At 38.8% G+C, this 21,915-nt stretch overlaps 2 protein-coding genes across 5 annotated transcripts in view; both read right to left on the bottom strand.

The window, feature by feature from the left end:
• LOC148071777 (transcription factor COE1-like) overlaps positions 1-1,609 on the bottom strand; it is a 67,843-nt gene extending 66,234 nt beyond the window's left edge. For all 3 annotated transcript variants that reach the window (XM_087799630.1, XM_087799631.1, XM_087799632.1), the window contains exons 1-2: positions 814-1,609; positions 121-277 (exon numbers count right to left, since the gene is read on the bottom strand). In XM_087799630.1, the coding sequence (XP_087655756.1) occupies positions 121-277; positions 814-947 (291 nt within the window). In that variant the 5' untranslated portion in view covers positions 948-1,609. The remainder of the gene's footprint in view (positions 1-120; positions 278-813) is intronic.
• An 11,698-nt stretch (positions 1,610-13,307) lies between these two features.
• Positions 13,308-20,029, bottom strand: il12ba (interleukin 12Ba). 2 transcript variants are annotated; one of them, XM_087799639.1, is made up of 7 exons: positions 17,394-20,029; positions 17,052-17,318; positions 16,406-16,514; positions 15,764-15,999; positions 15,511-15,683; positions 15,325-15,446; positions 13,308-13,554 (listed from the first exon to the last, which is right to left on the bottom strand). In XM_087799639.1, exons 1-7 carry the CDS (start codon positions 17,479-17,481, stop codon positions 13,449-13,451), a joined length of 1,101 nt encoding a protein of 366 aa, XP_087655765.1. In that variant the 5' UTR covers positions 17,482-20,029; the 3' UTR covers positions 13,308-13,448. The 2 variants fall into 2 exon arrangements, with proteins under 2 accessions (XP_087655765.1, XP_087655766.1); XM_087799640.1 differs by having other exon boundaries at positions 17,052-17,313; positions 17,394-17,477.
• Between the last annotated feature and the right edge of the window lie 1,886 nt (positions 20,030-21,915).

Genomic DNA, 21,915 nt, shown 5'->3' with positions numbered 1-21,915 from the left:
AGAACTTAAAGTGAGATACTGAAACATTTTAGGACATGTAACCCGGTCGTCAGCGACTCAACAGGCCGGTGTCGTGATTTATATTTTAATTCCAAAAACAAAGTGTGTAAAACAACTCACCTTTTCTTTCTCCACAAAATCCACGAACGTGGTCCTCTCTATCTCCACGGGCTGACCCTGACGGTCGTATAAAGCCAACACGAAGTGGAAGAAGTTGGACTTGCGGAGGTTGGAGGGCGGCTGCTTCTCGAAGTGTGCCCGGGCGAGACCCACGCCGCTGCGGACACAAGCACAGGCCAGCACCGGCGACAGTGACGGGGGTTAAAATAACTGTTACACAAATGTGTGTGATTAAAACTAATATGTTTTATTTTAGATTTTTAAATTGTATTATTATTAAGTGGTAGAAAAACGAGACTTTAATTGTATTTATCTTAAAGGAGTGGCATTTAATTTACTACAACACAATTTAAAATATGTGTGTAGCTCAATATAATATTGTTAAATAACCATTTACATTTCATAATTGACTAATATAAAATATGTTTAAACTATATTTTAAAACTTCTGTCAACCAATATTTGTTTTTCTAAAGTTTACATGTCAATATTTACTATATGATTCAATTTATATGCTGTTTTTTTTTAAAAAAAATAGTGGAATAAAAACTTCCGAGGCCAGCGGGACCAAGCGATCCGACAGCTGGGTCCTCTGGGGGGAAAAAAACCACCGCCTTCCCTCCAGAACCCCACCACCCCAACACTTCCATCCGCGGCGTCGGCGCGGGGCAACAAGAGGCCGCCTCAGGCTCACCTCTGGGCGGCTGTGTTGGCGTCCAGCACTCCGGCGCCCTGCATCCATGTCCGAACCGCGTTCATCCCGGCCACCATGGGCTCCTCTTTCATACTACTCCCACTCCTCTGGATGGTGTCGTGGATGCCAAACATCAAAAAACGCACCTTCACAGTGTCACTATCTCTCTCTCTCCTCTCTTTCTTCCTTCCTTCCTCCCCTCCTCTCTCTGCTCCCTTTTTTTTGATCGCGCTGTCAAGAGGAGCAAAGTGGCGGTGGTTCTGTTTCACTTGGCGTTCACTCCCGGAGCGTGTTTTTCTCTCAAAGTAAACAAGAGATGCGACATGTGGAAGAAGGCGCTGTCAGCATCCACGAGGGTTTTGCGGCACCAGCGACTCCTGGAGAAAAATCTCTCTGAAGAAGATGCGCCTCTGGATAGTCAGTCGGTGTCAAAGGTAAAAAAAAAACAAGTTGTTGGTTTGAGATGAAAAGAATCTCCTTTTCTTTTTTTTTTGCGTACAAAAGTCTCCGCTCAGGTTGGATGAAAAACCGGACGATTACGCGCAAATTGAAGAGTCAGTTCCTGTGCGTCAGCGGCTCTGCTTCTGCTTCCCTGCTTCCCTGAGGAATCACTTTGGACCATCTCTGGGATGCCACAGAAGAGAGGGTGAGAGTAAAGGGGGTGTGGTTTAAAGTGGGAGCAGAAAAAAAAAAAACGCCCGCCCTCCCCTTGTAAAAAAAAAAAAAAATCGCGGCTTATAAGACGGACAGTCAGCTGTCCACCGAGCCCGCGGTGCCGCCTGCTGTCTCCGCCCTGACGCACGCTGGGTCCCCCGCTCCAGACGCTTCACCGGCGGCTGTGTGTAAGTGAGCGTCCCGCCGAGCCTTGTCCGTTTATCCTCTTCAACTCACGGAGGAAATTCACGTTTTAAATTCAAGAAGCAAAAAAGCTGCAATATATAGAATAAACACAAGTTTAAATCAAAATAAAGTTTAAAAGAGGCAACACATACTTCCATCAGTGGGAAAGTGAACCATTGGATGCTGATGCTGTTCATGTCATATATATTTGCTTTCAGATCCACGAGCGTGCGTGAGGCTCGACCCCGCATGTGCCTCATCAGTCATTACCAATTTACACGATCAAATTAGATCACACAAGCTGCTGCTGTTTACTTCATCAAGTGGAGAGTTAAGATGTTGATCAGTGGAGAAAAGAGCCTTGAATTTAAATGAAAATACGCGGACAAGATGATGTTCATTTTTTATGATCCGAGGATGATCACTTATATTCAGCATCCACATGATCAATTATTATATAAATCCGTGTGGATTATTTATTCAATCGCAGTTGAGACCCCTTGACCTCCAAACGTTTTTCTGAGTGTTCAAAACCCCCTCCGGCGGTAAGAGGGTCGTTCCATGTGAATATATTAGAATAAAAAAGATTTTACATGAGACACACAGAGGCATAGGTTAAACACAATTGTTGTACTTCCATACAAATGAATCCAAAAAAAACGGAAAGGACTATGGGAATCATATATTTGTACACAATTAAAAAAATAAGGAATATAAATTGTTTAAAAAACAAGTAATTATTGCCAGTTATTTTTTAAGACTATAAGAGGTGAGTAAAAGTGAAGGAAGCAAGCATCTCTCTTCATTGAGAAATAAATAGTAATATATATATTTATATATTTACATATTTAATGTATATTTGGACACGTTCTTGAATCAATATATATATAAATAAAAAAGTGCTTCATATCATCATATGCTTCATATATATATACTATAGATAATGATCAAACGAGGAGTGATGAGGATATGAAGCACTTTTTTTATTTTTAATAATTCATTATGACTTGATTGATTCATAAACAACACACTGACACACAACCTTTGATTCATTCATTTACGTTACATATATTTATACACGCGTGGATGCACACTCACACACACTCACACACACACACACACGGTCGAAGATATCATTCAGCACTTTTGTTTGATACCAGCGACTCCCTCGCCATCATTTGTCCGGCTTGCGTGGCATGCGGCCCGGCGCGCACAATCCTAGGCCTCTTGGGGTGCAACATATTTATATCCACACTTTTAAACCCCCCCACAGACCCCCCAAACATCAGCACCTCCCGGTCCAAAAACAGAGATGTCCGTCGGTGCAGCGGCTGATCCCTTCCATGTTCATGCGCTCCTATAGTAACTCCTCGCTTCGCAGGGAACGCGCACAGGCTTGTAAACACGCGCCGAGGTGTGAGTCAAACACACATACGGGTGTGTGTGTAGTTAAAAACCACGCACTAAAATTCTATTAGACAATTTCAAGTAAGTGATCAGAGGTGGATTTGTGGCGCAGACAGATGTTGTGTAAATCACCAGGAGCCGCGGCTGATGTTAATAATGGCGCACACTTGAATCGAGCGCTCGTAAAATGACCGATGGAAACACTCAAAACATATGCTTGTGGGAATGAGCCTTATGGCGGACAATATGCTGCTTTTTGAAGGAGCGAACAAGATGTTGCCACTTTAATTACTCACGAGCAGAACCACAACTGGTTCCAAAAAATGGTTCTGAAAGTGGAGGTCGATTCGTGCATGTCATCGTGAGGGATTTTAAACCTTTAATTTTGACCAGGATACATTTTTTGAAATTACTTTTGAGATAAAGAAGTATCCGATTACGACACTTTAACCTCCACAGAACACTCTTCTCTGAAGACGCGCTCGTCTTTGTGCTGTATTCGATGCAATTGTGACATCTAGTGGTCAACTGATAGAATAGCGCTTTACTTTTTGCAACGTGATGGATGTGTAGTTGTATTTCCTGTGTAGGACATGTGAACATGTTATACACTGACCTTGTCGTGAGGGGGCGCTAAATGATTAGAATGAGTTAATATTGACATTTCTGTGGACGATTTATCATGTTTAATATATTCTTTTTGTATTGTATTCTTGCATCTTGATTTTGGATGTGCATTAAACAACGAGAGAAGTAGTATCATCAAATAAAATAACTAAATATATAAAGTGCATTATGTTCGATTATATTATACACTTTATTTATTATTATTATTATTATTTTTGTTACAATATATTTTATTTGAAATAAGATCACAGTGTACAATATATAACATAACAAAGAAAACAAATAAAAAGACAAAAATTGAATTAAATTAAATTTACAACAGTAAAACACAACTTCTATCTATCTATCTATCTATCTATCTATCTATCTATCTATCTATCTATCTATCTATCTATCTATCTATCTATCTATCTATCTATCTATCTATCTATCTATCTATCTATCTATCTATCTATCTATCTATCTATCTATCTATCTATCTATCTATCTATCTATCTATCTATCTATCTATCTATCTATCTATCTATCTATCTATCTATCTATCTATCTATCTATCTATCAATGGTTTATTTGGATCATCTTCATTAGAACCCGCTAGATGGCGCTCTGTTCAACGTAATCAATGGGTTTGAACTGCTATTTAAAAATGAAAATTGATTGATGTTTCTTTTTTATTCAATAGTTATTCAATTAATATAATTACAATAAAATACATAAAGAAATATATGCCATTTAGCAAAGTTTCATTTAAAAAAAAAAAAAAATTCCAAGCAATTTTTCCTCGATTAAAGATACTTTTTTTCATCAAACTAAATGTTTAAACCAAGACTGAAAATCTTTTTTGAACCAACTTACTGTTGAGCTCTTGTCAAAAAAATTAAATGCATGACATTTGTCTAAAACTCTTCACTAATGGCTTATCTTCAATCATATAGTTTAGAATCCTTTAAGAGATTACAAAGTGTATATTATTATATTTATTTGAATTCATCAATGAAAGGTTATAACTGTACAACTTTATAGTGTAAAAGGGAACAATGACACAAACGGAAGAAAGAAGAGGGAAAACACGAGAATCAAGCAGAAAAAACCCCATCCAACCAAAACACTTCTGCTTCCCTCTCAACACATGATTCATCTCACCTGCACTCTCTGCTGCTCTCATGACTTCATGGTCACGTTGGAAACGTCACATCAGGCTCTATTTTAACTCTCGCTTCACTTCAAGAAGCGCTCGCTCTCGGTCGCTGCGACGCACTTCCTTTTTTCAACGAAAGAGAAGGATTTTCAATTTCAGTGGCATATTGAACGTGGTCGTCAATCTCCGTTTCAAAAGAGTTGACCTTTTCGAGATCCGACTGTCACGGGTGAGACAAACACAACATGACGAAACTACAGTGACTCCTGCGGTCGTCCCTGTCGGTGACGCCACTCACTATAGTGAAGAAGGGAATCATTTCCTTCATGTATTTACTTAACCTTTGGTCTCTAAAGAAATCACAGCTTCAACATCAACCCTCATGTTGTCTCTGGGTCGAGTTGACCTGCAGGCCTGAAAACAAATGTGTTTGCGGTATCCCTTGTGTTGTCTCAGGGTCGAGTTGACCTGCAGGCCTGAAAACAAATGTGTTTGCGGTATCCCTTGTGTTGTCTTAGGGTCAAGTTGACCTGCAGGCCTGAAAACAAATGTGTTTGCAGTATCCCTTGTGTTGTCTCAGGGTCAAGTTGACCTGCAGGCCTGAAAACAAATGTGTTTGCGGTATCCCTTGTGTTGTCTCAGGGTCAAGTTGACCGGCAGGCCTGAAAACAAATGTGTTTGCGGTATCCCTTGTGTTGTCTCAGGGTCAAGTTGACCTGCAGGCCTGAAAACAAATGTGTTTGCGGTATCCCTTGTGTTGTCTCAGGGTCAAGTTGACCTGCAGGCCTGAAAACAAATGTGTTTGCGGTTTCCCTTGTGTTGTCTCAGGGTCAAGTTGACCTGCAGGCCTGAAAACAAATGTGTTTGCGGTTTCCCTTGTGTTGTCTCAGGGTCAAGTTAACCTGCAGGCCTGAAAACAAATGTGTTTGCGCTATCCCTTGTGTTGTCTCAGGGTCAAGTTGACCTGCAGGCCTGAAAACAAATGTGTTTGCAGTATCCCTTGTGTTGTCTCAGGGTCAAGTTGACCTGCAGGCCTGAAAACAAATGTGTTTGCGGTATCCCTTGTGTTGTCTCAGGGTCAAGTTGACCTGCAGGCCTGAAAACAAATGTGTTTGCAGTATCCCTTGTGTTGTCTCAGGGTCAAGTTGACCTGCAGGCCTGAAAACAAATGTGTTTGCGGTATCCCTTGTGTTGTCTCAGGGTCAAGTTGACCTGCAGGCCTGAAAACAAATGTGTTTGCGGTATCCCTTGTGTTGTCTCAGGGTCAAGTTGACCTTCAGGCCTGAAAACAAATGTGTTTGCGGTATCCCTTGTGTTGTCTCAGGGTTAAGTTGACCTGCAGGCCTGAAAACAAATGTGTTTGCGGTATCCCTTGTGTTGTCTCAGGGTCAAGTTGACCTGTAGGCCTGAAAACAAATGTGTTTGCAGTATCCCTTGTGTTGTCTCAGGGTCAAGTTGACCTGCAGGCCTGAAAACAAATGTGTTTGCGGTATCCCTTGTGTTGTCTCAGGGTCAAGTTGACCTGCAGGCCTGAAAACAAATGTGTTTGCGGTATCCCTTGTGTTGTCTTAGGGTCAAGTTGACCTGTAGTCCTGAAAACAAATGTGTTTGCGGTATCCCTTGTGTTATCTCAGGGTCAAGTTGACCTGCAGGCCTGAAAACACATACGTTATAGGCTATTTTTATTAGTACTTTCAAATTAAAGTAAGGAAGTAAGTAAGTAATAGTTATTTCTTTGCTTAACCGTTGCACCATAGACACTGAAGTGGTTAAAATGATTTTTTAACCGAATACTTGCTAGTTTAGCATGTGGATAGCAGTGCTAGCTGCAGTTTCATCAGATATTATTAGACAAAAACAATTTCAGTTCAGAAAGCCAACAATGCAGAGAAACCAGGAACAGAGAGACTCAGATACTCGTGACATTGAGAAACCAAACTGGTTGTGATACAACTTGTGGAGACACTTGTGGGTCAGTTTTGGTTATGTTCTGTAAAAACGTAAACAGACAACAAGCAGTTTGAGGTGAGAGTTTATGACCTTTTTACTTTTCCGCAAGGGAAGAATCTAACAGGTGCGAACAGAGCAAGTGTAAACACAATTAAATAAGCAACATTATCCAAATACTGACAGTTCACGCTACATCTACATTCCATCAAGTCGCATGAAACCCCTTTTTGAAATGAACACAGTCATAAAAACAATAATCATCACAGCAACACTAACAATAATAATACAAACTAAAATAATAAAAAATAAAAATATATATTATTGATAATAATGATGATATTTATACCAATATTTACAAAATAAATGTGAATAATCATGCTTTATTAAATATTTAACTTTTTGAGATCATTTTAAAACCATAAAGATTAAGAATAAATAGACACATTATCAACATCCCGGCTCAATAACTAGTTCTATCCGTCCGCTGTCGATGGATACCCAGATAGCAAACTTTCTTGATTCAGTGTTGATTTCTAGTCAGATTTTTGGTTGACATTGATCAATCAATGAGTTGTGGCACGCTTCTAAAGTTCCTCTAAATGATCACAGTTGACCATCGAAATCAGAAACAGAAAGAAGAAGCGCACCACAAAATAACATTGATTATTTGACTTGAATAATATAGAAGAAAAGAGACCCAATTTTTTATAAATAAATACATAATTAAAAAAAGTCAAAATGATATTACATAGATCTTGTTTACTTGTATTCGGATGGGGAGTCAGAATCCAGTATCGCAAAGAGATGATTTTCCACCAGCTATTCATTTTCCAGGTACACTGGGGACACTGTCTATACTGTTCTTGACTGCTACACTTACTTTCAATTATTAACGCATCTATTTCTATCTACTTGTTATTGCAGTACTTGGAATGTCAAACCAAGATGCCTGCATTCAAGTACACGTATACAGTTACTATAATTTAAAAGCATTTACAGTTTTACCTTTTTTTTTTTAGCCTCCGGAAACTGCTCAGAAACTGCTCAGCACTTTGGCCAGCATTGTAATGGACCACTTCACTTCCTAAGTGTGTTGTTCAAGTTAAAACATTTCAACGGTAACATTTTGATATGTGTTGCTCGAGGGCAAATTGTTTAGGTAACATAAGTTGTTCAAGAAATGATTTTATGTGCCATAAATGTGAAAAACATTATGACGTTACAATGTGTTAATATCGATATTTAGAATTATTTGTCTTATTACTTAAAAAAATAACTAAATGAATAATGGACTTTTCATTTTGTCATTATACCATGCAGTTAAACAGCTGTTACGTTTGGGTGTATTTTGTTGAAATATGTTAGGATGGCTCCAAACTTCTGTTAGGCAGATGGTAGTAAGATCATTTAGGAATTGACTATTTTGGCTTGCTGCTCGTTTAACTATGACTTGAATTGTGTAAAAAAAAAAAAGTTTAATAAGGAGTATTAAAGGCATACAGAGGATGGATGGAAATGTTTACATGGCCTTTATATAATGACATTTTGTGTTATTGTAATGTTGTTTCAATGTTGATTAAAACATAGTTGAAACAACATTAATTCAATGTCAGAATTGATTGAAAATCTAACATTTTTTTAATGTTGATCATAGTGAGAACTTTCAATGTACGTTTCAATATAACATATCAATGTTGAAAGTAACCATCAAGCCCGACAATATATCAACGTTGTTGATTCAATGTCATTTTTCTATCTGGCTAGTATTTGGTTTAATTTATGTTAAACCAATTCACGTGCCACCTTAATGAGTATAGTGATGTCGCTCATTTTATGGTATTTTATTCATCTTATTTCATTATGCTAATATTTCATTTTTTTTATGCTGTACTGTCAACACCATAGAAAGAAAGTTCAAAGTTGTGATTCAGAACATGTGAAAGTTTAACTAAACCTCCTGACTGGATTCCACGCAGACCAGCAATGGGAAGTTGAACAGGATGTGGTTTTGTGTATATTTGTTGTACTTTCTTTTGTTAACTCACATTTAAATGCCTGTGTGCAGATTAACTCACATCAGTCAAAGAAGAGGAAGTTTCATAGACAGTTGTGACCCGTGTTTACTTTCAAAAAGACCAGGTGTTGCGACACCGAAGAGACAAACAAAATTAGTTGGACCTCCTTCTACTAACAAAAGAAGCTGAACTCCTCAGTCTATGACCATGGTGACAAAGCAGGCCGCCTACTAGCTCACCAACTAAAGGCTAGGGTAGCTCAAAATCAGATACTGCAAATACAAGATGAAACTGGTAGGATTACAAATAATCCTTCTACAATAAACAATATTTTTGAAAAATTCTACTTGAAACTGGATTCTTCAGAATCTTTAAATGACCTACAATTCACAACAAAACCTAACAATTAGAAATAGAAATAGAAATAGAAATAGAAAAGCTTTATTCATCCCCAGAGGGGAAACACACTTTCACAACAGCGCAGTTGAAAAAAATAAAGTGCAAGGAAAAAAGAAATAATAAAAGAGATAATAAAAAATAAAAACGATCTTAAGAATATACAAATTATTTACAAAATTAGAAATTTGACACTATTAACAAAATAAAATAGAATAAAAATAAAATAAAATAGAAATAAAAAACGGAAAAAAATAAAATAAAAAGCACACGAGAAGAAAAACACACTACGGATTAGCATCAGGATATTTAGTTATATAGTTACTTATTTAAGTACAGAGTTAAATATCCTGACACCAGTTGGGATGAAGGACCTTCTATAACGCTCCGTCCTACACTGGGGGTGCCTGAGCCTGCCACTGAAGGAGCTGGCCAGCTCCTCCACGGTCAGGTGCAGTGGGTGAAGAGCGTTGTCCCTGATGGAGGATAGTCTGGAGAGTGTCCTCCTCTCTCCCACCTCCTCCACCGAGTCCAGCGAGCGGCCCAGGACAGAGCCGGCCCTCGTGACCAGCCTGTTCAGTCTCTTCCTGTCCCGGTCCGTGCTGCCTGCTCCCCAGCAGACCACAGCGTAGTGGATAGCAGAGGCTACCACAGAGTCATAAAAGGTCCTTAAAAGTGGTCTGCACACTCCGAAGGACCTCAGTCTCCCCAGGAGGTGGAGGCGACTTCGGCCCTTCTTATACACGGCGTTGATGTGTGTGGACCAGTTCAGTTTATTGTTGAGGTGAACACCCAGGTATTTGAAGCTGTGCACCAGCTCAATGTCCGAGCCCTGGATTCTCACCGGTTGATGTGGTGGGGACTTTTTCCTGAAGTCAATCACCATCTCCCTTGTCTTACCGGTGTTTAAGCAAAGGTAGTTGCTCTCACACCAGTCAACAAAGTCCTTGATGACTGACCTGTACTCCAGCTCGCCCCCCCCAGACACGCAGCCCACAATGGCCGAGTCGTCGGAAAACTTCTGGAGGTGACAGCTGCTGGAGTCATAGGTAAAGTCCGCCGTGTAGAGGGAAAAAAGGAAAGGTGACAGCACTGTCCCTTGAGGCACCCCGGTGCTGCAGATGGTCACCTCAGACCTGCAGTCCTGCAGCCTCACATACTGCGGCCTGTTGGTGAGGTAGTCCATCGTCCATGCTGCCAGCTGTGTCCCAACTCCTGCGTCCTCCATCTTCTTCCTTAGCAGCGCCGGCTGGATGGTGTTGAAAGCACTTGAGAAGTCAAAAAACATGACTCTCACAGTGCTACCGGCGGCTTCCAGGTGAGTCAGTGCCCGGTGCTGCAGGTAGATGACGGCGTCGTCCACCCCCATCTTTGGCCTGTAGGCGAACTGCAGCGGATCCAACGCAGAGCTCACCGTCGTGCGTAGCTCGCGGAGTACCAGCCTCTCCAAGGTCTTCATCAGATGGGAGGTCAGGGCGACTGGTCTGAAGTGGCTCGGCTCCTTTGCGTATACCGCCTTGGGAACCGGAACCACACAGGAGGTCTTCCACTGGACCGGGACCTTCTCCAGTTTGAGGCTCAGGTTGAAGATGTGTGTGACCAACTCACAAGGTTGATCAGCACAGTCCCTGAGCAGTCTGGGGCTGAGTCCATCTGGTCCAGCAGCTTTCCTGATCTTCAGTCGCCTTAATTCTCTCCTCACCTGTTCAGATGTAGCAGAGAGAGGTGGCTGTGGGGGGTTGGGCAGCTGAGGCAGTAGGGCGTGTTGGGGGGGAGAAAGGTGGCTTGAGGTGAGAACAGTTGGGGGGAGGGGGTTGAAGCAGGGGAAAAACAACTTTGTGAAGAGTGAGGGGCAGAGGTGGAGGGGGGAGGGGGCCCCCTGATCAAACCGGTTGAAATACTGGTTAAGTTCAGTGGCCCATCTTTGGTCTCCCCCTGCTGTGGCTCTGGCTCCACTCTGGCCATGACCTGAGATGTTCTTAAGAAATTACCCAAATTTCCACTACTCAACAACATAGCGTAGGTATATTAGATGCCCCTATTGAATTGGATGAGGAAAAAACTGCGATTAAATCAATGCATAATGGTAAATCCCCTGGACCAGATGGATATCCTGTTGAATTTTACAAAGCTTTCTTAGATCAATTGTCACCATTACTCCTAGAAATGTTTAATCACGCCCTCTCTGCGGGCTCCTTGACACACTCCCTTACACAGGCCTCTATCTCATTAATACTTAAAAAGGGTAAAGAGCCATTGAATTGTTCCTCTTACCGCCCTATTTCTTTACTACAAGTTGATGCAAAAAATCGTATCCAAAATAATTGCACGTCGAATGGAAGTTGCCCGGCATAATTTCAAAAGACCAAACCGGCTTTATTAGGGGGAGGCACTCCTTCACAAATACCCTAAGGCTCCTCAGCGTCATCCACACTCCTGATGCTGAGAAATGAATCACAGGTGTAACCTAACACACATGTTCTGGTCATGTTCCAAATTAAATACCTATTGGCAAGCGTTTTTTGACAGCCTTTAAAAAATAATCGGTGCAAAGATTTAACCACACATAGCTATATTCGGAACACCATCCGGTTTACCCGGTTTGACTAAAGTACAAAGTACAAATAAATGTTGTTGCTTTTGCATCTCTAATTGCCCGAAGGAGGATATTATTGATGTGGAAATCATCCGCACCGCCATCTCATAAAGCGTGGATGAATGACACTAAATTCTTTATTTTTATTTTTTTTATTTTTTAGTTTAATTCCTTAATCTAGAAAAGATCACATTTGCTATTAGGGGAACTGCTGATCAATTTTACGTGCACTGGAAGTAATTTATTATATTTTTCAAATCTCAGGATTTTGGTTGCCTGCCTGCCACCTTAGCCCCCATTTGATAAAGAGTCATATTGACTCTTGATGCTCAACCTCGGCTGGTTCTTGAAATGTTTTTCTTGAAATATGTGTAACTAAAAGTTGTTTGTTTACTCACACTGACAAAAGTGTTTCAACATTAAGTGTTTATTTGTATAGGAAAAGATGAGAATAAATAATTTAAGGGAAGGGGTTGGATTTTTTTTCTTCTTTTTATTCGAAGGAAAAAGAAAAATATAGCCACATTGAAAATACAGTGTTGTAACCTATCTGTTGCATTATCAATACAATTTGTGGACCAAAAAAAAAAGTTCTCGCACCATGACTTACCTAAAGTTAGGTCAGTTGTTTCTGGCTTTTAGTCAAATGTCTTACATTCCACAAATGCTCTATGAAGTCATGTGCACTCGCAAGTCAACAAAGCGATTACGGAGAAAGAGAAAAAGTTATCAGCTATTTTTGATCAGTCAAATGAACAGAGAAGCAGATGGGGAGCATGAATGCTCTTCACCAGATGCAACACCAATAGACTAAGGGACTTATTCATTCCTCGTGCTATTAGACTGCATAACTCTGCTCTGGTGGCAGGATCAGAATGAAGAGATGATTAATTCCTTGTTTGTATCCTTTAAAGTTTTTGTGTTCCTTTGTTCAATGCACTTCATATTTGGACTTTGTTCTTTTTATTTGCACTTTTTTCTTGTTCTTGCGTTTATGAAACTTCTGTACCTTCTATTGTCTGCTCTGAACTGGAAACCTATTTCCCCGAAGGAGATCTCCAAAGGGAAATGAATAAAGTATATTTAATTTAATTCATCTAATTAAATATAATTTAGCAAGCAAATCACAAAGACAAGGAACTATTCCTCAACTTTGTTTTGCTCAAAGGTACAGGTATGTAAACATGGGGGTGGATTGATGAAACTGTTTACAGAATCTCACATTTAAAAAAAAGATTTAGAAATATTTGTTATGGTGGGGTTTTTGGGTGTCGGGGACTTACCTGTGAGTCAATCAAGTGAATGCCGGGATGACATCTGGCATTGTGTTCATGGAAATATACAGAGGTCACGTGCACTGCAGAGTATTTTCCAAAATGCACGTATACCATCTCTGTGTCTACGTGTGGACTATCTGGGTCAACGATAGGATCTGGTTGAACTGGTTTCTTCCTCCAGAGGAACGTTTGGCATGACAAAATAGACAGTAATGAATTTAAAAAACCTTTAATCAAGTTCCACAGTGTTCTCATGGGTCGAATTATATATAAATATTTTTAAAACAGCATTGATTCAATTCTTAAAAACTACTCGCATGCATACTATTGACTTCTCCGTGAAGGGTTTAACTCCACCAGGTCAAGAAAAATGTAAGAAGCAGTTTGCTTCAACATATAATGTCCGAACTCCCTGGTAACATACAAGGAGGTCCCGCCATGTTTAGTTTTGTGCCATTTTCCATTCTCTTCTTCTTTCTTCCACCCCTTCTTTTCCTGGAATCAAACAAATTACATGTCAGTCTGTAACTCCTTGTGTACAATAATTACATCACATTACATTATGAGCTGACCAGGGGGAAACTCTTAACGCCATCGATTCAGAAAGATTAGTTGCTGCAGCAAACTAAAGATCCTCTCTCAACAAACATTCAGATGCAAAACCTTCTGAGAAGACTGTGCCTCCCTCCTCTTAGCGCCACTTTCACTTTCTTTCTTAAAATGGGTTTAACTGGTTTACAACACTGACAGTAAAAGCTTCCGATTCTTATGTAAGCATTAGTTTAACAGTTAACCGGTCTTCAGGTTGATAAATAGGCTCTTTAGTTTACAGTTGGCCTTTTCAAAAGACTATTTACTTTATTATTGTAAATAGATGAATCAAACTCTATGTGTACAAAATCCAATCATTTTTCAAAATATACACAGGCATTCAATATTCAAATGTTGACAGTATTATATCAAAATATTTAAAAATAACAAATTCAATTTTATTTTCTCTGATTATTGTAAAAATAACATCAAACAATGTGTAAAAGAAAATTAATTCCTTTTCAAAATATCAAATATTGAATTTGAAAGGCTGCCCACTTTTTCCCAGTTTTTCTTCTGAGTATCTTTGATAAATTACAAACAGATTTAATTTAGAAAATCCATTTCTGAATGATTACAATAAGAATATCCCAACTTATGTATAAAAATGTGTTTGTTTTGTAATATATATATATTTTTTAAATAAGTTATGAAAATTCAAAACAAATTTAAGCTTTAAAAAATTAAACTCAATACTTTAAAAAAATTACTTTGAATACTTTTTAACAATAAGAATGTTAAATTAATATATTCAATATTCTGATAGCACAATTCTTTCCCCTTTGAAATAGGATTTAATCACGATAACTTGTTCACTTTGTGAGGTGTCTTTAAACAGAGCCCTGTGGTTTATTATTCTTCATTCAGTGTTTCTGTAAAAAAAAAAATCGAATCCCTTGAAATTGAAAGTATGTTTGCTGCAAATTAAACACATGTTTTCGATCCACTCTTTTCCTAAGGATAATTATGAAGGATTCATTATCTTTATAATTGACCCTCAAAATAAACAATTCATGTTTATGGGCACTTTTATTTACAGCGATAATGAAATCCTAACAATTAAATCACTGCAAAAGAGTGATTGACTCCTGGCAGTGGTAAATTAAGATGGTCATTTACAGCTTCTTTTGCAGGAGGGTCACCACCAGTTATCCTTGGCATCCAGAGGTAGTGAAGGGTACTAGTAGTACAATTTCAAGATTCTTATGTGTTTTTGTAAATGCAGCAAAAATGCGACAGAATTACAAATATAAAGTTGCTTTTTCTTTATTTTTAAAAAGAATACATTCTTTTTCAGGGCAATGAGTCGGATTTATGAATTGTGTTGTAAAGAAGCCTCTTTTTTCTAGAATTTGAGATATCATTAATCACAGTGAGTTGAATGGGCGAGTAGATGGAAGTGATGTTGGAAAACTTGTTTGAACATCAAACAGTAGCTGCGGGTTGTTATTTTTTCACAAATTTGATCATTTAAATGTTCAGCTTTTGTCGCTCAGAAGCTGACGATCAATTATATTGGCTTAAAAACTATAAAATCTCAGGGTAATACTATAATATAATATATATAATATATTAATATAATAATAATATAATATTATAAAAGAATGTCATAAAGGGAATCCACGAACATCTGTTTAATGTCAAGAAACAACAAAAGCTGTGAGTAATACTCACATAATATATCTCCAAGGCCCCCACTCAGAATCGCTGAAGTCATCTTTGCCTCGGACACAGAAAGTCTTGATATTCTCTTTGACGTGAAAGTAGCAGGATTCCGAGGTGTGAAGGGACACACTCTGAAAGGAAATAGTTCATTTGGATTTTTTTCTTCTGATGACAAGACTGTTTTTTTTCTCTCACCGTTTTAGCCAACAAGTCATCACAGGGGTTCTTGCACCCTTTGCACCTCTTCTTGTACTGTGCGACCTGGAATGTCAAGGGGAAGTAGTCGTGAGGTGTGTTCCAGGAGCCGGGATAAGTCCAGCCCATCATCGTGGAGTTGATTTTGCGAAGGTTCACCTTTCCTGGTTTGACTATTCCGATGAAAAAAAACAAAAAACGTTAACAAAGAGTCACAGAGTTTCTGGCAAAATACCTCCTTTGTTTTTTTTACCGATATCAGACAGGCGGAACTCCTTAGTGTAGATCTCCACAAGGTAGTTCTTGCTCCTGAGAAAGAGGGTGATCTTGATGTGCTTCGATTCCTCACTGTAAGGGCAATGTTGCTCGTCCATGCATGAGATCTGAAGGCCAGTGGAGTCCACCGCACATGAGATTCCACTCTTTTCACACGACCAGAGGTTATTGCTGGGGTCCAGGCGGCATAGGTCGTCACTGTACTTGTCATAGCTGCACAAAAAAAAACATATTCAGAAATCATTGAAACATTCCCATAACTTTGAAAGGGGTTGGAACATTTTCATTACTATAAATTGTTAATAATCGGTAACTACATTGTTGTTTTTGTGTGATTGATGATTTCAAAAGTGTTGGTTATAGAAAGAAAAAACATCAACCGTAGTAGATGTTGACCCCGTGACCCCAACTCTGGATAAGTTGAAAAAAGGCAACGATGATGGCAATGACTTTATTATGCTAATGCTAATATGTGTCGCCAGATCTGAAGTGTTACTTTTGAAAAGCCAGGGGAGGCCGTTTACATTGACCAAGAAGCAACACAAGGGATACAACAAACACATTTGTTTTCGGGCCACTGGGTAAAACAAGGGTGGAGTATATATGGGGTCCAACGTACCGCTGAGCACTGACATACACCACGTGTCCTTCACGCTCGAACCACTCCCACGAGCAGCGAAAGCCTCCGCTGTAGTTCTCCGCATCACACTGGAAACAATCCTTCGAGCCTAGAAAAACACAAAAGTAATTAAGATCTGTGGCTTTTTATATACATTTTAGTGTAGTTTTCGGACAACATCATCTCTGTGAAGCCTGTAATCTTAAGCTTTTTTTAACTATTTATTTTGTATCTGCTTATGATTAACAAGTAAACAAAGCACAGTTGGGTTCATAACCTCACAACAGCTGCAATGATCATTCAATGGAACACATTCATGGACAGAACAGGCAACTTAGACCAACTGCACAGAGAATAAAAAAGGGTTTCAATGTGGCACAGGTGTCGTCTATAATTCTGTATTTACTTTAAACTGCACACATTTCATGTGTACTCACTAAAATATAAATTAATGGAAGTGCAAAGAATATCATGTCACTCGCAAAGTTTGAGATTAACTTACACACAATGTTTTAGCAGTTTATAAAAATAGTGTGATATTGAACATGTGATACTACATGATGTTCTGGAAATAGACCAGAGAAGACAGCATGTTAGCTAAAGGTCACTTAAGGCAACATGACAAATAACCACACCCTTGTTGTACCTTGCAGAGGTTTGAGAATCCTTTTGTTTTCGTCTCTCCTCAGGAGCAGGACGGTGCTGTAGTTGAGCAGGGATCCACCCGCGGAGTGACAAGTGTAGTTACCTCCGCCCAGACTCTCCTCCAGCTGGATACTGTACGTGTTCCCTTTCTGTGGTTCAATGACATCGTTCTTCTTCCATTGGACGGTCTGTATCATGCCACCAGTTATGAGCTGCTGGCAGTATATATTAAGTGATCCTTGTTCACCGCCCACCTCCACAACCTGGACTAAAACCACAACACAATTAAAGATAGGCAGCTTTACATAACAATATGATTGTTTTATGAACAAGTCAAACTTACTATTGGGTTGAATTGTCCACTGGTTCGTGGGATTTTGGAAGCTGGACTTCAGAAAAGCACAAAAAAGGATGATGCAAAAAATCTTCATCTGAAACAAAAGAAAAGATTAATACTCACATTTTTAAAGTCAACTAATTGATTTATGTCTAAGTAAAGGAATCTTTTATTTGAATTTTATTGTAGGAACCGTCAAAAGAAATCCATCTTCCTACCTCGACAAACATGCTCTCACCTTGACACTCTTGTCAGCTGTGTGTCTGAGTCTGCTTTACTCACTGTGGTATATTAACAGGTCAGCTGACAGGACTCCCCCCATCGAAGAAGTCCTGATAGGAGGGAACATTTGACAGCACAAACTTCTGCTTCTGGGCTTTTGGCAGAGATCCATATTTGTGTTTCTTTTTATTCTTTTTCATCCCTGGTAAAGGAAGTGACACCCGGGCACCGTGAGTCAACATGTGACTTTGTTTGACATAGTTGTCTTTTTTCGTTCAAGCGGTTTTAATAAGTGATTATTTTTTGTGTTGTATAGTGGATCAGTTTTCACTGCCTCTGTTTACAAAACAAACATCTGTCTAGTCCGTTCTTTTGAAGACGTTTCAGTCACCAGGAAGCTTCATATTCTCATGTCATGTGGAGGCACCACGTCTTATTTGATATGAGAGCGAAAAGACAAACAAACACAGATAAGGTTGATTCAACTGACACTTTGTTTAACACTTAAAGTCATTGTTAGTTTGTTGCAAGATCTGAACATGTGGTTTTATGAATGAATGGACACAAAAAGAAATGTCAGCACAATTGTTAAACAAACCTTTCTTGTGCTACTGTTAGAAACATGGAAGAGATCAATTCCAACATGTAATGGTCTGAAAAGTAACAAAACATTATCTCACAAAATGCACAAAAGCACGGAACACCGGAGGTGACATGGATGTGACAATTTTTTATCTCATAATAAAAAAAAAGGTATTTTTTATCACAAGATAAATAATAATCTCAGGAAAATCATACCTCCTGACATGCGTTAGCCCCTTAAGCGAGGAAGAAGGAAATACCATGAACCGAGAGCGTCTTAAAACTATTTATTTTAATTTACTTATGACTCACAAAGAGATTCTTCAAATTCTAAGCCAGGAATGGCATCATTTTGAGCAGGACACGCCTAATCAGGATTCTAAAGGCACGACAACTTTGCCGTCGATGATGTTCCGACTTGGGGGAAGTGATAAATTTAATTCACGAGCAGTTAAGAGGACTTCACGATCCATGTTCCATGATCTTAAGGTTCGGAATGTCAGGATAATAATATCACAGCTTAATCCTGTGGGCTTCCTTGAGCGACGCAGGGAACTGCTACGTAGGCGTAATAAAATAAGTAAGTAAGTAAGTATTTATAAAGCGCTTTTCTAGACCAGGGTCACAAAGCGCTTAAACAATCAAGAAAATAGCCAATAAAATAATTACTTAAAAGGTCATCCTCTGGTTGAAGGCAGCTTACACAAACAGTGATCCTCATGTGATCGGTGGACACTTAGTTGGAGCCATGGAACAACTCCAGCGAGGTCTAAGGATTGTCAGACCAAGGAACAGAAAACAAAGTTGTTCGCGACACCCGTTGTACCGAGCTCACTTAATGTCGTCCGAGACCTTCGTTTTTAAGATAACATGCCACGCAATACACCTCGGGCATTACCCTGCTCGCTCGTCTTCAAGGCAACAATGTCAACAAAGTTCCGGTGTCACACATGTGGAATCTACTGATGGAGAGAAATCCTTCCAGGCTGTTGCTCTTAAGCTTTGGAACAATCTTCCTCTCTCTGGGTGTGACTCTTTCAAGAAACATCTTAAGACACTTTTAGTCGTGCAGGCTTTATCTTCTGGGACTCCTGCGTTTGTCTCTGTGTTGTCTTGACCTTTTAAGCATATATTTTATTGAGTAGTGTTTTGATTGTTTAAGCGCTTTGTGACCCTGGTCTGGAAAAGCGCTCTATAAATATGAATTACTTACATGTTGCAATTTGTCATATTTACAGCACAGGATATGACACCAAAGGATGGACACACCTCCTCGGCTCATCAAGACATTTTTTTAGAACCGACTGATCTAAATTTAGAAGTAATGATGCTCACTTGTCATCAGAGAAAAATGGGCAGCCTTAAAGAAACTAGAATATAACACATGTTTTCAGTTAGTTCAGCCTTTTTGTTATGATTTCAGTGAGAATCGAGTATTTAAATAGTGATGAAAACAAATAAAAAGCATTGAAATGAGAAGGTGTGTCCAAACTTTTGGCCTGTTCACTGGGGATTTGCTAGACAAAGCAATTTGCAGTTTTGTCTCCTCCGGGGCTCAGGAGTATGATACTGAGACTCTGAAGTCTGCATCACTTAATAGAAGCAGGCGGGTTCGAAACATTCCCACAAGGTTAGTATCCAAGCTCCGCGATCATGTGACCGATGACGAGAACGCTTGGACCTTGTGTCAACCACCGAGGCAGGTGTTACATAGTTATATATAATATAATATAGTACAATATAGAATAGAATAGAAAAAAATACAATAGAATATATATATTGACTAATATATTATACTTTAATATACTGAAAACTTATTTAATATACGTTGGTATTGCATAAATATTCCTGCACAAAAATGCATGAATGTTATAATATAGCTTGTAATATTCTTTAACTTCATATTATCTTGTATAATAATATAATAAGTTTTCAGTGAAGGAGGTCATGGACTCCAGCAGGAGGTCGGGGTTACAAAGCAGAGTGGAATAAATCATTCACGCCGCAGTCCATTTTTATTTCTTTCGACCCAAATGTAAAGAAACAAGAAAGACAGATCTCATGTGACTTCACTGATATTCCTTTATTCAAAGTTTCTTGCACTGTCGGGTAGATGTTCAAACAGTGTTCAAGTTAGTTCACGAAATGTAAGTTTACATACCTCTGTGGGCAGAACTGAAAACCGGTCTAATGTGAGTTTTTATTTATCACCACACCCTTGCCCAGAGAACAGAGAAGCAACTCTTTATTGACTCATGGAAAATACATACAGCAATACACGCAGCAAACAACTCCAATATCCACCTTTACCAGCCCTAAAGTGATTGAAAAGAAACAAGAGGAAGTTTGTTACGGAGGGTTTTTTTCAAGGGAGGATCTGGTTTGTAGAGCATAGATCGTCATCCATTAGTCATACTGCAAGGGGAGAATGAATATTTTGAATAAAACGTTTCAGTAATTCTCATTTCAGTTTTAGCTAAAGCTAGCTTTAGCCTAGCTTTGTCGAACCTGATTACAGTTCCAACCAAAAACAAATCAAGCTAACATTGAAAAACATTGCCAACCAATCGTTGAATTAGTAAAAAGTCCAAGAAATACATTTTAAATACATGCACCTACCTTCAAAGTTATTCAAGAGGTTCCCATCCCAACACTCACGACTCCACATGTCCGGGTTACTTGGAAGTACGGGATTAAATTTAGGTATTTACACAAGCATGCGCCCTCAGACATGCGCACTGACTTTTGTAACTCCGGCAGCAACAAGGCAGAGACAGTCGATCACAGAGCAGATTTCATTGCAGTATTTACCAACTGAAGATGTTTTAATTTAGAGGAAAACGTTGTTTTATAGTGTTTGGCGACCGTTTTGCAAAAGTGCATTCATTATAAAACACAACTTTTTTATTCAAAACTATTTATTTAGACATTATTGTGATAATTTTTTCCTTGATTTTCTGGAACTCCTGTTATCAGTTTTATCTTGACCTTTAAAGTATATACTTTATTGAATATTGTTTTGATTGTTTAAGCGCTTTGTGACCCTGGTCTGGAAAAGCGCAATATAATTAAAAATTACTTACTTACTTTCTTAGAATTAGTTTGTCAGTGTTGTTGTTGGTGTATGTGTGGAGTCTCGTTAGATCAACAATATTGACATTGAATAAACGTTGTTTGTTGAACAAATGTATAACTGGTTATAGTAAGGGAATAGCATAACGTAATACGTCTCATCCGTCATAAAAAAAATCTTCATTCCCGTTTGTGAAAAGTGTATTGCGATCTAAATAGTGATTGATTGTTTCTGTCTGTTTGCTGACGGGGTTAAAGAGGCCTGTGCTCATGCTCGTGTGAATATTTTAATTGTGTTAACCCTGTACTAGGGCCTATGACGCTGTCGTCACGTGATCTGCCAAACGCTACCAGAAAGCGTGTGTTGTTGTGTTACAATTCAATAAATGAACAACAATAATATACCGTGTATTTCTATTCAAATATTTTTTTAAATCTCGCGATATCTGGTGATGCAATTATCTCATGAAATGTACGTCTACTGTTATTTTGACGTATTCACAATTCTTAAGCTAAGAAGAACCAGAAATGTTCTCCAGAAGTGATGGCAAAGTACTTCTATTTAGGTCCTATTAAGTCACTGCGTTTTACTAGAATATACAAAACTTTTTTTTCTCCCAATGACGTAGTAAATGTTCATTACTGTAGTTCA

This window comes from Callionymus lyra, chromosome 9, assembly GCF_982586985.1.
Source record: "Callionymus lyra chromosome 9, fCalLyr1.hap1.1, whole genome shotgun sequence".
Taxonomy (NCBI): domain Eukaryota; kingdom Metazoa; phylum Chordata; class Actinopteri; order Syngnathiformes; family Callionymidae; genus Callionymus; species Callionymus lyra.
This window is presented reverse-complemented; position numbering and strand designations above follow the sequence as displayed.

What these genes read in the sequence shown, in the direction of transcription:
- il12ba (XM_087799639.1), bottom strand. Translation starts at nt 17,481, where the DNA reads ATGAAGATTTTTTGCATCATCCTTTTTTGTGCTTTTCTGAAGTCCAGC. An exon ending in GTGGACAATTCAACCCAATA is followed by an intron (nt 17,319 to 17,393) that starts GTAAGTTTGACT and finishes TTGTGGTTTTAG; the next exon opens with TCCAGGTTGTGGAGGTGGGC. An exon ending in GTTCCGCCTGTCTGATATCG is followed by an intron (nt 15,684 to 15,763) that starts GTAAAAAAAACA and finishes TCATCGGAATAG; the next exon opens with TCAAACCAGGAAAGGTGAAC.